Genomic DNA, 17,515 nt, shown 5'->3' on the forward strand with positions numbered 1-17,515 from the left:
TTGTGTATTTTTGTAACCTTATATTTAAGTGACCTTTGTGATTATCTGAAACTACAGTGGGTGAGGTTTACTTGCATTTCTATAATTTTTACATATTTACAGGTAAGGACACACTTTCTTGTTTATATGCAATGACATGTATATGATGAATTAGTTGTTTCCTATATTATTCATTAATCATGTACCTTGCTGTAGTTGCATAAATTATTTTAATACTGTTATATACCTATTGTTTGTGGTGTATTTATATATTGTATCACTTCATTATATTGAATGAATGGTTATGATATGATCTTGAATGATGTGGTGTAGTTATGATGGAAAGGGTATCCAATTGGGTATCTTTGCTTGAGATATCAGAGGGTTGTGGTATGAGACACATGCTCACTGATGCCTCTAGCACTATCATGACTGTTGGATGACATACCTAGGGAGTCTAGAATTGCATGGCTAGGTATTCCACATGCTATTACCCTTTTGGTAGGGGAATTGAAACCGAATGACTCGTGACTCTGTTTCATCCTACATCGGTAACCAATCCGTGCAGAGACTCAGTGGTCCACTGTTGTTCATGCAATGGTAAGGTTGCATATGTTAGGGTTGGGCTCATGGACGTCCAAGGAGCGGCCTGAGTGTCGTGAGGAGTCATGAGAGCATTCTGCCCCAATAATATTTAGATGACCATAGGGTTAGGGAGTGGAGTCCAACAGCGGTAGCCAATCCGTGAGGGTTCTCATTCCTAGGTTGCAAAGGATACGGAACTGAGTTGGTTGGTGCCATAGGGGAAGTATCTGGACTTCATATAGTATGTTACCAGTATGATCACGCATTGGATTAGAAACCCTGTCGTGCACCAGTACTCATGCCAATGGTCGTGGTAAGAGAGTGTTGACTTAAACCCCAGCCATGGATGCCTGATAAGGTGTGAAATCTAGCCTTATCCTAACCCTGACCTTGACCCGAAAACCCTGTTGTTTGTAGGTCTGATGACCCTAAGTAATGGAAGAAGTCAACTATGGGCCATCTCAGTGCAAGACTTGGTGTTTGACCTAGAATCCATGGAAGTTGATGATGGTGTTCCATATATGGAAACTTGTTCGGAACTGAAAAGGAAACTGCACCTAGTTGAAGATGAGATTAGTTGATGGACTTGGAGTATTATTTGACTTGGTTCGAAGGCATTTCTACATACTAGGTAAGTCATATGAGGTGTGTGGAGAAGCTCCTTAAGTTTGGTTTTGGTTTGTACCTTCAAATCCCTGTCTTGGCCTTGCTGTCATGCTTGGTCGATTGATTGGTCGATTGGGCCAATCGACCAACCAATCAACCAATCAGATCTGTTTTGCTGTTTAGGTCTTGGTTGCTCTATATATTGATGTCTACGAGTTTATTTTGTCTCCTCTGCCTCCTAAGCCCTCGGAAAGTGTGGAGACTCCATTCCAAGCCTCTTCTCTACATCTTTGGTGAGAATCTTGCAAGAACACAAGTAATCCATCATCTACTTCTATCTAAGGTTGGTAAATCCCTTTCATCATCTACTTCTACTGTTTTATCTCTTTATGTTTGGGATCATGAAGTGAATGCTGCATTCTTGCAACCATTTCCTTCTAGAATCACTTTATGTTCTCGTTGTTTCATGATTTCATATTGATCTTTGCCATGACCATTGTGGAATCATCATGAAACCATGTCTAATCTTGATTCAATCCTTTGATTCAATTCTTATCATATTTAGATCTGTTTTCTTGGAAGATTAGTGTATGATCTTTGTTATTTCTTTACTAGAATGAGAATCCTTTCATCTTTGGTTCTCCTTTCATGATCATACTATGTTTTCATCAAAAACCCTAATTGTTACTTTCATGGAAAGTTTTGTTTCCTATTTAGTACCTTTATGTTTTGATCAATGTTAGTGTCTAGTCTTGCTCTTTAGTGTTAGAACACTGTTATAGAGGTCTCTTTCAAGTTTGGTGATGTTTCGGATCATGTAAATCAAGTTTTGGATCAGAAACATCATTTCTTTCTGATACTGACTCAGTTGGTCGACTGGGTTAGTAGACCAACCAATCGACCAAGCAAGTCAGTAGCTCTGTGTTTGGTCTGTTTTGAATGGTTTGACCTTCTATCTTTTAGACCTCTTTCCTAATAAGGTATCTATGATTATTTAGGATCTTCTTACTAAGTTTGGAACCATTCTCCTTGATTCTTGGGATATTCTTCGAGGCTATATAAGGTAAGGACAGTTACTTCTATAATTACATAGATTGTGTGAATCTAGTTTCTATATTTGGATTCTTTTGGATTCCTTACCATAAATGTATTCTTTTGTTGTTATATTACTGATGCAAGTACTTCAATTATAGTAGCATTACACATATGTATTCTTTTGTTTATGGATATCTTTTATTGTCAGTTGTATATGAGATTGATCATGTCATTGTATACTTTCTATATGATGAGTTACTAAATTGTGTATGATATGATTGATTTGAGAATGTGACTGATTAGGTATGGTTTGGGATTGAGAGGTGTCCTTTTGACACTTATGTCCTTGGACATCAACGGAAATAGTATGAGATGTTTCCAGGGGTGCCCATTGACACCTTCCTGAACTATTGGTTGTCATACCTAGGGCTGTCTAGTAGTGTTTGGCTAGGATGTCCCCGTTATATCAGACCTGAATCGGAAGGGTATTGAGACCGAACGACCTGTGGTAGCAATGGGGATTCATGGGCGCTTAAGACCGGTAACCAATCCGTGAGAGGACAGGAATCACATTGTGGATACTCGTGAGAGGCCATTTATTGGTAGGGTTGCAAATGGATAGACTTGGGCTCATGGGCGCTCAAGACCGGTAACCAACCCGTGAGAGGACTTGAGAGCTTCCCGTTTACCATTTGTGGATGACCAATAGGGTTGATGAGTCCGTAGTCAGGGACTATGAGAACTCTAGTGCAAAGGATACTGGAAAGGATCGCCAAGGGCGAGGAATGGACTTATCTAGAACTGAGTTGATATAACTAAGTAGATGGCTTGCATTTGGTTAGGCTTAACTCTGACATGCGCCACTACTTAGACCAATGGTGATGTGAGAGAGAGGTGACCTAAACCCCAGCCAAGGTTGTCCGTAAGGTGTTCCAACCCACTACCAACCGACATTGTGAGATGAGACCCTCCTAAAGAAGTATGGTGCTATGACTTAAAGCATGTTTGCCAATAAAGACCAGCATACATAGAGTTAGAATTCATACATACATTGTCTGTTTCATATCATATTGCATAATGTTATGTTCTGTAATCATGTTATTTATGTTATTGTGGATTTAACTTGCCTTATTGAGTTTCTTTGAAACTCACTCCTTTTGTACAATATCTTTTGTTAGACTTCTCTACAGGTTCTGAATACTATGACGGTCCATATGAGAAAGCGCAAGGTGAAGAAGTATACTTCACGCAAGGTAATAGCAGTTACGACGATTATGGTGAAGATCCCTTGTGTGATCATGCTTCGTACTATGATTAGCCCGACCGTGGAGTGGAAGCGTCTGTGTCTAATTTCAGAAGTCTACACTTATAAATATATTCTTTATAAAGTTGGAAACTCTTTAGTTTCGTTTTGTTACTTTTTTTTTTTGAACGGTTGTAATTTCTTTTCCTTTGTTTGAGCTACTTTCCACTGCACTTGTGGAGTGAGATTCCGCTTCACCCTACTTCTTTTGATTAGATACTTATCTGTTATCTTTTTGCACTCTAATATTATATGATCTTATTCTTTCCTTATTTAGATGTCTCGAATATTATTATTACACATTGATTATATCTGTTCATGATTATGTTATTGCTTATGTGAGAGGATGATTTTCTCGATACTTGATCTTCGAGGCTGTGAATCACACACCCTGGTATGCCAGATAGGGTACCGGCTGGGTGGATGTGACAAAGGCTTGACCCCTTTACCCTGGATCCCAATAGAGGTAGCCAGTCCATGAGGGATCAGAGTGACTAGACCTACCCAGAGGAAGGCTGGTGTTATATTTTAAAGCATGTCAACTGTCTAAAGACTTGCATAGTTATAACTCAGTAGCATTCATATTATTGCATATCTCATTTCATATATGCATTGCTGGATTTTGTTGACATATATATAAGAAATGTGTTATCCTTACTGAGTTCGTCAGAACACGCTCCTTTCTTTATATGTTATATTTGCACGTTGTCGGAAATTGGAGAGAATTAGTATGATCAAACCCTCTCGTATGAAGAGGATGTGGCACCGTCAGTGGGAGATGGAGATAGCTTGCATGAAACCTCCTGGGGATGCTTGGAGTGTGCTTATAGCACCCATTGATGGCCGAAGGAGGCAGATTGCCAGATATTTTGAGGATCGTTTGGAGAAGAATTGGAGAACCCGTTTTCTTGCTAGATTAGAACAACAGACCTTAGCTCTAGAAAAGAAAACTGGAAAGAAGATAATTTAGTTTATTTCGATTGCTTCCGCAAAACTCGATATTTCTTTTGAACATTGATTATTTTATTGGAGTATTTGGACTCCTGTAATCCCTTTGATTAATTATTTGAACTTGTTCTTGCTCTTGATTTTCTAATTCTTGCATATATTATTATTGATAGGTAATACCGTGGATCTTGTGACGGATCGCACCGACGGGTTGTCGGGCAGGTAACCGAGATTGGCGGGTGGGGTGTGACAACAGCTGACAGAGGCAGCATGGCATCATTGGCACAAAATACAGGGAGTATAGGCGGCTCAAGAAGTACCATTGTGTAGAGTAATAAATGTGATGTTTGATATTTGGGATTGCGTCTGACCCTCTACATGCCCCGTCTTAAATGATTGAGATCAGCTAAAAGCAAACCAAGCCCTTGGTTGTCTCGAACGCTTGGCCTGGGGGGCTCATGATGAGGAAAGAATTATATCAAACCGGGCGTACTCTCGGTCCGATCATTAACTCCGGTCGACTGTGGCCCAACTGGGATCGGACCCATGTATCTGGTTGGGATCGGTCTGGGGTTCGCACCAGATCGCCATGAAAGAAGGAACCCTACGGCATCGAGGATAAACGTTACCCCAAAGATTTCGAGACACATGATCCAGTTATAAACGACAACTATCACTATGCGAAGTGGGCAATCGTGTTAAACAAGGTAACTGCCATTATATAGGGGTGAAGGGTCGTGCCGATGAAGGTAACTATCCTCATCCCCGAAAAAGGAGTAAAACCCTAAGATCGAACGATCATCAGAAGAAGGCACAAACGAATCCAATGGTCGAGAATCAAATGTAAAATCTATATAAACGAGGAACTTACACACAGTAAAGGTACCTGAAGAATCGTTTCCCTCCATTAGTATATTCAATTTTAGCTCTGGAACTCATTAGCTCTGTGATCAATTCCATTACTGACTTAGCCTTTAGACGTGGCCTCCCGACCCACGGTCAGGCCACATCTAACATTGTTTTGCAGGTCATTCCTCGAAGATCTAAAGGTTGAGTAGATTTTGGACGCATCACATGGTATTCTTTATTTTCTATCTTTTAAATCCAAATTTAATATTGAAAATGATATGACTGTTATCATTAGGAATGGATTGCTTGCTTGTATATCTTATTTGATATTTGACACAAGGCTATATAAGTAAAAACATCTTGTATAAGGACCTCCTAGGTTTCAAAGTCAGAATTTATCATACATTAAAAGGGGCTTTGTAAAAAATGAATACCATGCAAAATAAAATAGAAAACATAGAAGGATCCAAAGGAATGGTTAAGCATCTAATGATATGAATGAAACAACAGCTTTAAATTAATTATTTGGATTAAGTAATACCATTAAGAATAAAACATTTGTTGTTATAGACATCAACTAATGACCTTGAAGTTTAAAAGAAAAAAAACATTCAAGGTAAGGTTGTATAAGTTTGATGTTTGATTAATTACGTATCTTCACTAAAGGTGTGAAGTGTGAATGACACTTTTGTAAGGTTTTGATTTGGAGGAGTTCCATCATGTTTCCAATGAAAACAAAAGGTGTTGATGTAGAAAAATTCTTCCAAATATTATATAGAATTTCAGATTTTTTTAAGTGAGGGTAAAATTGTAAAAACACATTACAAACTCATGAAAACCTGCCCGTGTTAAATGTGAAGGGAAGCTTTGTTAGGTTTCAAATGTTTTTTTTTTTCTTCGGGGGAGGGGGTTGTACTAAGTTTCCAATTGAAACGAAGGGGACTCAGGTAATACATTATTATATTTATATTTCTTGAACATACTTTTTCCCCTTTTTTCTTTAAAGTTCACTTTATTGGGAGGATCATCAAAATTCTTTTCTTTTGGTCGCAAAATTATGAAAATTCGAAGTAAAACATCGAAAATAAGGGCCATAATATCAATTCTCATTATCTATATGCCTATACAAAAAATATAAAATTAATTTTTGACAAAAAAATAAAAAAATTAAATGATTTGGTAACATGTCCAAAATAAATTATGGAATAAAAAAAAAATTGATATATTATTATAAAAAGTTGATAAAAGATGACAATCAAAGTTGACATCCAGATCTTTAGGGTTTGGGAGTGAGAAAATAGAATAAGATTTTCATAAGAAAATATATGGTTACTACTATACTCTCATTTTGTATTTGGACTTTAAGTAGCTAGTGCAAAATAAATAAAATGAAAATTTGCCTAGAATTTATGATAGACAAGAAAAATCTCTTAATTGATATTTTTTTTTGGGGGTTTCTATTCATTTAAATAAAATTTGGAATTAAAAATGATACCAAAAATATAAAAAAAAATCAGAAAATAAGAAAGAGAATTGATATGAAAAAAGCCCTAAGAATAAATAGAAAATAAATATTGGAGTGAGAATGAGAGAGAAAAATTTCAAATTTAGATAGTTCCTTTGATCCAACGGCCAATCAATCCCTTTAAAGAATGAGAAACGTTGGCCGTTGGATGATTTATGGGAGGCTTCATAAAACCCTACGTTAAAGCCTTCCATTCCCTTCAACCTCCCAAGCTAAAGAAACACACAGCTGCGCCGACGACGAAACCCTCACTGGATCGTAGAAACAGGTAAGGTCGAAATTTTCTTTCTCTAGTGCTTTGGTTTTCCAATCTCAGCTAGTTTCCCTTTGGTCTAAACAAATAACTATGATTACTGCTTGGATTTTTTGCGGAAGAAATATTAGATTTTGATTTGAGTTTTCCAAGTTTGATGAACGATTTACTCTATTTTAGTTGAACTTGAACGTTTAGTGGTTGTTTTAGTTCTGGGATATAGAATTCCAACGATTGTAGAACCCTTGTGTCTTTCTCTGTGAAGCCTGTTTAATTTATTATTGGGAGTGAATAGGTTGCAGAGGGATGGCTGAGGTAGAGTCAAAGGGAGGGTCCGTGGTGCCTGAGTCAGTTTTGAAGAAGGCAAAACGGAACGAAGAATGGGATCTTGCAAAGAAGCAAGAAGTTGAAGCAGGAAAAAAGAAGGCAGCAGAGAACCGGAAGCTGATCTTCAACAGGGCCAAGCAATATGCGAAGGAGTATGAAGAACAGGTAGTGTTAGGAAATCAATTCATATTCCCTTTTAAATTACATTATTTGTTTTAATTACATATGTAAACTGAACGCTTCTTTCATTTTTCTAGGAAAAGGAATTGATCCAGTTGAAGCGGGAGGCGAAGTTGAAGGGAGGATTTTATGTTAACCCTGAAGCTAAGCTTCTGTTCATCATTCGGATCCGGGGGTATGACTTATTTTGTTTTCTGAATTGGTTCTTTATTGTGTGTTCTTTTCACTGTTTTTAATGTTGTTGAAAAATTGAATATTTCAGTATCAATGCCATGCATCCGAAGACAAGAAAGATTTTACAGCTTCTCCGTTTGAGGCAGGTAAATCCTCATAACATTTCACACACACTTCAAGAAACAAGAAACGAAATCTAGAGTGTTTTCACATATGTAAGATTATGATATTCTGCGAATCACTAGTTATTTTCTGGTAGTTGAGGTTTTCTGGCAGTAAGGAGGTAGATGCTGGTGCAGATTTTGATGAATATTTGCCCCGTTGCAGATATTCAATGGCGTCTTTCTTAAGGTTAACAAGGCCACGGTGAACATGTTGCATAGGGTTGAGCCTTATGTCACATACGGGTAGGTATTTCATTACAGCATTTCATGCCTCAAGCTCAGATATACTTGATGGTCTCTTACCTGAACTGTTTTTCCCCAGTTATCCCAACTTGAAGAGTGTGAGGGAGTTAATTTACAAGAGGGGGTTCGGGAAGCTAAACAAGCAGAGAACACCATTGACAGAGAATTCAATTATCGAACAGGTTATTAAGATATCAGTGATGGTTTTAGTAGTCAGAATACTATTATTTGTATGGTGCAGCTTGCCCTACTGACTAGTTGTTTCATGCAGGCTTTGGGAAAATATGGCATTCTCTGTGTTGAAGATCTGATCCACGAGATCATGACTGTTGGACCCCATTTCAAGGAGGCAAACAACTTCCTATGGCCATTCAAGCTCAAGGCCCCACTGGGTGGTTTGAAAAAGAAGAGAAATCACTACGTTGAAGGTGGTGATGCTGGAAATCGGGAAGATAAAATAAATGAACTCATAAGGAGAATGAACTAGGTTTATCTGCTTTAGTAGTATCCTGAGTTTTCTTTTTCCAACAGTTAATTTCATGTGGCCAATACAAATATTTTGACCGTCAATTTGTCAGCCCCATCGGGAGGATGAACTAGGATTATGTGCTGAGTTTTGCCCTGAATTGAGACTTTTATCTGCTTTAATGGTATTCTGGATTTAGTTTTGCCATACATAGAACAGCTTTTAGTGTTGCTGAGAAAATTTTTGATGTGAACCCGTTAAGACTTTTCCGGGTGGTGCCTTGAACATTTTATAATGTTTTTTGGAATGTCATATTTAGGCCTGATTTGGTATGGTTTCTATTACATTTTAATGGGGGTGATGACCTCTAATCTGGATGTTGTTTAGTTTGAATTTTGTACCCTGTTTTAGTGAATTGGAGTGGGATCTCTGAAATTGCTCACTAACCTTTTAATTAACAGATGGCTCGTAATGATGGGTAATGTAGTAACTTCAGGTTAAAGATAAATTACAACCCAGCTTCTCCTAATGTTCACACTACCACCATTTTAACATCGCCTGTAACATCAACAATATTCCCATCACCGCTGAATCAGTTGCCTCTACCCAACCATCCGACCATTTCCATGTGCTGTAGTTCTACGTTGGTAAGAAGCCACCTAGCAGGATCTGATATGAATGTTGAACTTCAAGTAGGTCTAGGTTAGTGATTTTGGCCTATCAGTGAATTTTATGTTAAGCTCGAATATGGGAGCTTGTCTTGACGGATAAGTGAAGTTTATGTCAAGTTGATTTTGGCCTAGCATTAAGCTAGAGAGTTTTATCTTTGACCGAAAAAGAAATTAGTTGATTGTTGGAGGTTGCCTTGACTAAATGGCGGTAGGTTACTGTCCTGATATTTCGAGGGATTGTCGAATGCTCACTGAGGCACTGAATCGTGCTGAGATTATTAATTGGAAATGGAACAAACCATGAATGGTGCACAATGGTAGGCTTTTGCCAAGTAGAAAATATTGTAGTTACTTTGATAACCAAGTGACAATGCCTTTTCGGTTCGGTTTGGACCCAGGAATCTTTTAGATATGATGCAAAATTGATATTGTTTTTGATTACCAAAAAAAAAAAAAAAAAATTGATGTTGTTTATTATCGTTTAGAGATTTATATTTGAAAAATACTGGAGAGGAATGAGCTCTCGACCCCCACAACAGATAGAGGAGGATTTATATACATGAATGCTAGATTTTCCTTAGGTGCACTGTTCCGAGCAGTGAACGGTCGGATTACATTTTCGAGCTTGCATTAAATCTCTACCATCCATTATCCGCATGTGCAACAAAAATAATTTTAAGTTGGTTTTAATTCAAATCGTGGAATTGGTTCATTTCGAACCAAGCGAACCATATGGTTATTTAATAATCTTGTTTTATTTTTAGAAAAGGAATCCTCCTGAATCCTCAGCTTTAGCGTGTTCAATTACAAATCCTCCATTATCTTCTCTGGTTTTCAACGGTTTCTTCTGAGAACCAAAAACCTCTCCACTAACCCAAATATGCTTTCCCCAAAACATTTAGCAGTGCTTCTTCCACCACTATAGCCACCACTTCCGCCACCGCTTTTCTGAGAGATTCTTCTGATTGCTTCCTCTTTTTATTGCGCTCCACTTTCTTGGCCATCGCATTAATTGAAGAAAGACGAAATAGGCATTGTATGGGCTTGAGAAAGAGATCCTAAATTATTCTTGGCATGCTGATGGAGGGATCTGATGTGTAATTCCATCTACAAAGCCTGCTTGATCCTTCAATGCTTCAACAGCCCCAACACTTGCAGCCACTATCCAAGCTTTGCTCGTTGAACTCATCTTCACTACTTGGCTACTGTTTCTGCTTCTCTTTGGATCTCAAGAATCAGGAGAACTGAAGGGGTTTTTTTGGGTGAAGATAACAAGAGATAAAAGGATTGCAAATCTGTGAGAAAAATGCTCTGAGTACAACTTGGTAGTGTGAGGTTGAGACGGAAGCTTTAAATAGGAAGAGCAGAAAAAGATGTTCAAGGAAACTGGCTGCGTTAATAGAATCTGTGGGCAGTTTTGCCGATGGTTTTAGTGAATGACATCCAAATGATTCGTTTGGCTCGAAGCAGCGAATGATCAAATGATCCCAACACTGATCAATGCATTACATCCTTAGTGGAAGGAATTCTCCTTTCAGTCCTCTTCGATTGATTCCATGGCTGCTGCTTCTTTCGGTCCTGATTGGTTCCTTCTTCCAGTGTGAACTGTAAAGTCTCCCTTTTTTATTTTTGTTCTCATTATTGGGATTAAATTGAGTTCCATTTATTCTGTTTCTGGGTTAGAATTTTTGATTCTGTTGGTGATTCAATGGAGACTTGGGTTTTGTTCGTTGTTTTGTTGTTTTATCACAGGAAGCTTGCAGGCTGCTTGAATGCGTATAAAGTCCATCAATAATTTGGTTGATTCCATGACAATATCAAGACCCTAACCTTACATGCAAATGCTACTGCTACTACCGAAATCAGTGGACTCAGGCCGGACAAACAGCAAAGAGAAACAAAAATGTTTGGCATCTATCTAATTTTATTTTATTTAAAAAAATAGAAAAACCCAAAACCAATGAACTCCATTAGGATAGATGAGAATTATACCATTGGAAGTACAAAGTTTAAAGAAGATAAAAGAGAGGGAAAATACTATACACATCAATAATTTCTCTTCACAGTTTACTATCATTTAACAATTTCTTGACACCAAACCATATCGACCAAAAGAATTCTTGTACTTATTTATTTTAAATAGGCATAATAGAGAATGAGAATTGATACCAAAAAGAGCCCCAGTTCAATCCCCTGGGAGTCCTCTGACACTGCAATCAAGCTCGCCACAGGTACAATGTTCCCCGTCTTAACTGCTATTTTCCACTTCAGTCATATTCTCTTGAAGGTATCCAACAATGGTTACTCCACGATGAGTCCCTTCCATATGGAGTTGGGATTCTCTATCCCAACTGGTAGAGGATTTTGCCTCCACATGGTCCACGGATTTGATACCTTACAACTCTTAATCCCTACTGTATCCTGGCATTAGGATTGTCCACTTAAAACTGACTGCGAAATCAAAGTAGACTCAAAACTTGAAACATCTAATCTCGTGTGCAACGTAATTGCTCATATTTAGTTCTGTTGTCCATAAAAGTGGTTTTCTTTTGCATATAAAACCATGGCATCTAAAAAACGCACGTGTATAAACTCAATGTCTCCCATTAACATAAGCTTCTTGTGGTTACTACATCGTTATGCCACTTCCCTCCCCAAAGAGGTGCGAAGTATTTATTCCCAGGAACTGAAGTACCGAATTTTTTTAATTTTCTCTTGAAATGAAACTTCTAATTTTAGGTTGGAGGATGATATATGAACGGATAATATGGCCGGGTCTTCAGATAGAAGATTTCTTTGAGGAGGAAATATTTCTATCCGCAATGTAGAGAATAGTATTTCTATGTATTTGAAATGAAGAGTTACAAGGGTATTTATAACCCTGAGAATACAAGATACTATACTGACTATATACTAACGATATACTCTATCTAACACACCCCCGCAAGCGTAACGGATCAAAGACCGTGAGGTTGTCTCTAAGAGCTAAGAAACGTGTACGAGGCAAGCCTTTTAGTAAGAGTGTCAGCAGGCTGATCAATAGAAGAAACAAAGCGAACCGAAAATTGTCGAGAAGCCACTAAATCTCTGATAAAATGAAAATCAATCTCAACATGCTTAGTGCAAGCATGAAAGATAGGGTTGGCGGTCATGTAGGTTACACTAATATTGTCACACCAAATGAGAGGAGCAGTTGAAAGAAATGCACCAATCTCCCCAAGAAGAGACCGAACCCAAAGAAGCTCCGTAGCAACAGAGGCAATGGCTCTATATTCTGCCTCAGTAGAAGAGCGTGAAACAGTCCTTTGTTTGCGAGAACTCCAAGAAATAAGATGACTTCCAAGAAAAACACAGAAACTAGTAACAGAACGACGATCATCTGGATTGCCGGCCCAGTCAGCATCAGAATAACCAGTCAGAGATATAGAGGATCGAGGAGAAAAGAACAAACCCAAAGTAGCTGTCCCATGTAAGTAATGTAGGATTCGCTTCACCGTACTCCAATGAACATCAGTGGGAGAGTGCATAAATTGAGAGACCAAATTAACCGCATAGGAGATATCAAGACGTGTATTAGTGAGATATTGTAAATCACCCACAACACGTCGATATTCAGTACCATCATCCAAAGGAACTCCACTGGTCAAAGATAGAGAAGCACCAGAAGCAAGAGGAGAAGCAACAGACTTTGCATTAGTCATATGAGTTTGAGTCAACAAATCTGAAATATACTTTCACTGAGATAAAAAGAGACCATCAGAAGTGCGTAAGACTTCAATGCCCAAGAAGTAATGAAGATCATCAAGATCTTTAATAGCGAAAACAGTAGCAACGGACTTGATAAGGGAAGACATAGCAGCAACATTGTTCCTAGTCACTAAGATATCATCAACATATACCAAAAAATAAACAACCAATGAAGAAGACGTATAGTAGAACAAGGAAGTATCAGTGCGTGACCCCTTGAAACCAATAGACGTCATAAAATTAGTGAGTTTGGTATACCAAGCCCGAGTTGCCTGCTTTAAACCATATAAGGACTTGCGAAGTAGACAAACATGAGAAGGAAATGTTGAATCAACAAACCTTGCCGGTTGCTCCATATAAACTGTTTCTTGTAAATCACCATGGAGAAAAACATTACTAACATCCAATTGACGAACCGACCAATTTTGAGAAGTGGCAATTGAAAGAATAATGCGTATGGTAGTATGCTTCATGACAGGACTAAAAGTATCCTCAAAGTCAAAACCAGGGCATTGATGATATCCGTTAGCCACAAGTCTAGCTTTATAACGCTCGATTGTACCATCAGACTTCTTTTTAACTCTAAAGACCCATTTGCAACCAATAATGTTTGGGACTGATGTGGAAGGAACTAACTCCCAAGTCCCATTTTGAACTAAGGCATTAAACTCCTCTTGCATTGCATGTCTCCATTGCACAAAGCGGGCTGCTTGAGAATAAGAACTAGGTACATCATCATCAATACAGGCAGCCATCAAATTAAGGAGATGTTTAGGTTTTAAACAACCTGTTTTGGATCTTGTGATCATAGAATGATTTTTAGATGCATTCAAATCTGAACTAACATTTGGAGATGAAGCAGGAAGCGCATGTGTTGAAGTAGGTTGAGACAAACTTAAAGACCCAGTCTCAAATTGAGACCCATCAGGTTTGGAGTTGGAAATAGAAGTTGGAAAGTCTAAAGACCCATCAACATTTAAACTCTAATAATTGGACAGCGAGGTGACTGGAAAACCGGAAGGCCCATCAGCACCTAAAGCAGCATCTAATCTCGCTGAAGTGAGCTGCGAAGTGGCTGGAAAACCCGAAGGCCCATCAGCTCTTATAGACCCATTAGTTGGGGGATGGGGATTGTTGGTGCAACCTAGAGGGGGGGGGTGATTAGATTGTACCTAGTGGTTTATACCAATTTTTTGGTTTAGTTGCAATTTCAAAATGAGTTGACAGTTCAAGATGAAATCTAATGACAAACAACAATCACAAACACAGAATTTATAGTGGTTCGACTCTACGAGTCTACGTCCACTCCTCTCTTAGTCTCAAGAGAGTATTTCCACTAACGGATCTCTTTCAATACAGTGGGTAGAAAAACAAACCCTTACAATCTTCGTTTCGGGGCAAGAGTACCCTTTACAATCTTCGTTCACGGACAAGAGTATCCAATACAATCTTCGTTTACGGACAAGAGTATCCAATACAATGAATTCTAATCAACCTAGACTAGAATTAAAATAACCAATTCACAATACGAAAAGTATTAGATATTACCTATCAAAAGAGAGTAACCCTTTACCCTTTGAGTGCAAGTGATGTAATGAATGAACCAAGAATCAATATACTTCAGCGGTTTCAATAACTCTAGACTTTGCTTTAGTGAAAGCTTCAACTTTGGAATATCCCTCAAAGTTAACCGGAGTTGGGAGGACAGCGAAAATGCTAAAGACACAAAAACTTTGCTTTTTCACTTGTGAGTGAATATGTGCTAGATGGGGGAGAAGGATGATTCTCAAATGGGGATGGTTGGGCTTTTATAGACCCCAAGTTACTGCTTTCCCCAACGGACATAAAATCTTTGCGAGATTTTGTTCCAGACGGACGTCCGTCTGCCCAGACGGTCATCCGTCTCAAAGGTATCCGTTACAAACAGCTGTAGAAGATATTGTAAAACCCAACCCTAACCCTGACCCGGAAACCTTGTTATTTGTAGGTCCAGTGACCCGAAGTAAAGTAAGAAGTCAGCTTTGGGCCATCCCAGTAGAGGACTTGGTGTCTGGCTTTGAATCCATGAAAGTTGATGATGAAGTTTTATTTATGGAAATTGAATCTTGATGAAGATCGGATTAGTTGATGGACTTGGAGTGCTCTCTATCATGGTTTGAAGGCATTTCTACCTATTAGGTAAGTCACTTGATATGTGTGCAAAACCCCTTTAGGATTGGATTTGATCTGGGACTTCAATTCCCTGTTTTGGATTTGCTGTCAGCATTGGTCGACTGATTGGTCGAGTGGACCAGTCGACCAATCCACTCGACCAATGAGTGCTGTCTTTGGCAATTAGGTTTTTCTTGCTCTATTTAAGTCCAATCTCGAGTCCACTTCGTACTTGCTGCCTCCAAACTCTTTGGAACGAACCAAAGACCTCTGCAAGTCATCTCTCTTGCATCCTTGGTGATTTTCTTGACGGATCTTCGTCGAAACTCTTCCTTTTGCATCAAAAGGTATGTCTATACTCTCTTCTTCTCCTCCATCTCTGATTTTCTTTCCTTTTTGAGTTGAGATAGTAGAGGAGATGCTGCATTCTCTGTTGCAAACATCTCTGGACTTGTCTCTCATGATCATCCTAAGGATTAGAGGCTAGAACAATGATCTTAACCATGATCATTGCAAGCTTTTGAAGGAATCATGATCAAACCATGATCTAATCTTGTTAAACTTCTGATTTGAATTCTGATCTCCTTGGATCTTCTACATTGATCATGTTAGTAGTTAATTGCTGTGTTTTCTTTCCATGATCCATGATCTATCAATCTCTAGTTGTTCTCTTCTACCATACTATGTGTTCTTCATGAATCATGGTAGTTACACATATGGTAGGTTTTGTTTCCTTATTTAGATTTATGCTTTTAAGCCTATTTTCCTTGAAGATCTAAGTATGCTTTTCATGATACCTTTACCTGAAGCAATGATCCATCCTCCTATTGTTCTTGTCTTTGATTTCTATTTCGAATTCATCAAGATCCATGGTTGATCTAATTATGGTAACTTTTTGTTTCCTAATTTGGATCTTGATGTCTTGTTTGGATTAATGTTTTGAGATCCCCTATATGTTAGAATACTACTGATGTAGTTTACCCCTTGATTAGTACCCTTTTGAACCACCAAATTCGGATTTCCTATCTTAAAACTCTGTTTTTTAGGCTCTTTATCTGCATTGGTCGATCGATTGGTCGTTGGACCGATCGACCAATCCACTCGACCAATGAGTACAGCAACTCCAGAATTGGTCTGTGTTGGATGTTTTGGTATCTTTTCTGTTAGGGATCTTTCCTAATATGTTGTATACACTTGTTTAGGACCTTCTTCTCAAGTTTGCCAAGATCTTACTTGATTTCTTAGGATTCCTTTGCGAGTTATAAAAGGTAAGGATGGTTATTTCCTTAATTACATAGATAGCATGAATCTAGTTTCTATATTTGAATGTCATTGATATGTTTCCTTAATTAGATTCTTACAATGATATACTACTGTTGCATAACCTTGATTACAGTAGCATTGCTTAAATTGATTCATGTATAATTTACTTACCAATTATATACAAGTTGATTGCAATTATTGATTTCTTTCCATATATGAAGTTACCATATATGTGATGATATGAATTGATGCTTGTGTATGCTTAAGTATGGTTTGGAAAGGAGAGATGTCCTTTTGACACTTCTGTCCTTGGACTACTACGGGAATATTATGGGATGTTTCCGGAGATGCCCTATGGACACCTTCCTAAACTGTTGGATGACATATCTAGGATTGTCTAGTAGTGTTTGGCTAGGATGTCTTGTTATGTCAGACCCTATTCGGAGGGGTATTGAGACCGAACGACCCGTGGTAGCAATGGGGATTCATGGGCGCTCAAGACCGGTAACCAACCCGTGAGAGGACAGGAATCACATTGTGGGGGCCATTTATTGGTAGGGTTGCATATGGCTAGACTTGGGCTCACGGGCGCTTAAGACCGGTAACCAACCCGTGAGAGGACGTGAGAGCTTCCCGTTTACCATATGTGGATGATCAATAGGGTTGATGAGTCCGTAGTCAGGGACTATGAGGACTCTAGTGTGAAGGATACCGGAAAGGATCGTCAGGGACGAGGAATGGACGTATCTGGATCTGACTTGATGTAACTAAGTAGAAGACTTGCATTTGGCTAGGTTTTACCCTGACATGCGCCGGTACTTAGACCAATGGTGATGTGAGAGAGTGGTGACTTAACCCCCAGCCATGGAATGTCCCGAGGGATGTCGGACCCATTACCAACTGATGATGAGTGATTGAGACCTTCCTAAAGAAGTACGGTGCTATGACTTAAAGCATGTCTGCCAATAGAGACCAGCATACATAGAGTTAGATTCATTCATTCATTGCTTGTCTCATATCATATTGCATTTATGTTTGTTCTGAAA

The 17,515-nt window shown here is 38.5% G+C and overlaps 2 protein-coding genes across 2 annotated transcripts; one reads left to right on the forward strand and one right to left on the reverse strand.

Moving 5' to 3' along the window:
• The first annotated feature begins 7,015 nt into the window (after positions 1 to 7,015).
• On the forward strand, positions 7,016 to 8,773 carry LOC149008684 (large ribosomal subunit protein uL30w-like). The gene is made up of 7 exons (XM_089166823.1): positions 7,016 to 7,098; positions 7,379 to 7,575; positions 7,668 to 7,765; positions 7,853 to 7,910; positions 8,092 to 8,171; positions 8,251 to 8,353; positions 8,443 to 8,773. The coding sequence occupies exons 2-7, from the start codon at positions 7,390 to 7,392 to the stop codon at positions 8,656 to 8,658; spliced, it is 741 nt and encodes a 246-aa protein (XP_089022949.1). The 5' UTR covers positions 7,016 to 7,098; positions 7,379 to 7,389; the 3' UTR covers positions 8,659 to 8,773.
• A 1,513-nt stretch (positions 8,774 to 10,286) lies between these two features.
• LOC149008685 (uncharacterized) lies at positions 10,287 to 10,702 on the reverse strand. Its single transcript, XM_089164555.1, is given in 3 exon segments — positions 10,287 to 10,405; positions 10,408 to 10,422; positions 10,425 to 10,702. Coding segments are annotated over 3 exon segments (177 nt in total). The 5' UTR covers positions 10,498 to 10,702; the 3' UTR covers positions 10,287 to 10,316.
• Positions 10,703 to 17,515: the final 6,813 nt, after the last annotated feature.

This window comes from Hakea prostrata, chromosome 8 (genome assembly GCF_041222555.1).
Source record: "Hakea prostrata isolate BN-2017 chromosome 8, UWA_Hpros_2, whole genome shotgun sequence".
Lineage (NCBI taxonomy): Eukaryota > Viridiplantae > Streptophyta > Magnoliopsida > Proteales > Proteaceae > Hakea > Hakea prostrata.

What these genes read in the sequence shown, in the direction of transcription:
- LOC149008684 (XM_089166823.1), top strand. Translation starts at nt 7,390, where the DNA reads ATGGCTGAGGTAGAGTCAAAGGGAGGGTCCGTGGTGCCTGAGTCAGTT. An exon ending in AGCTTCTCCGTTTGAGGCAG is followed by an intron (nt 7,911 to 8,091) that starts GTAAATCCTCAT and finishes GCCCCGTTGCAG; the next exon opens with ATATTCAATGGCGTCTTTCT. An exon ending in GAGCCTTATGTCACATACGG is followed by an intron (nt 8,172 to 8,250) that starts GTAGGTATTTCA and finishes GTTTTTCCCCAG; the next exon opens with TTATCCCAACTTGAAGAGTG.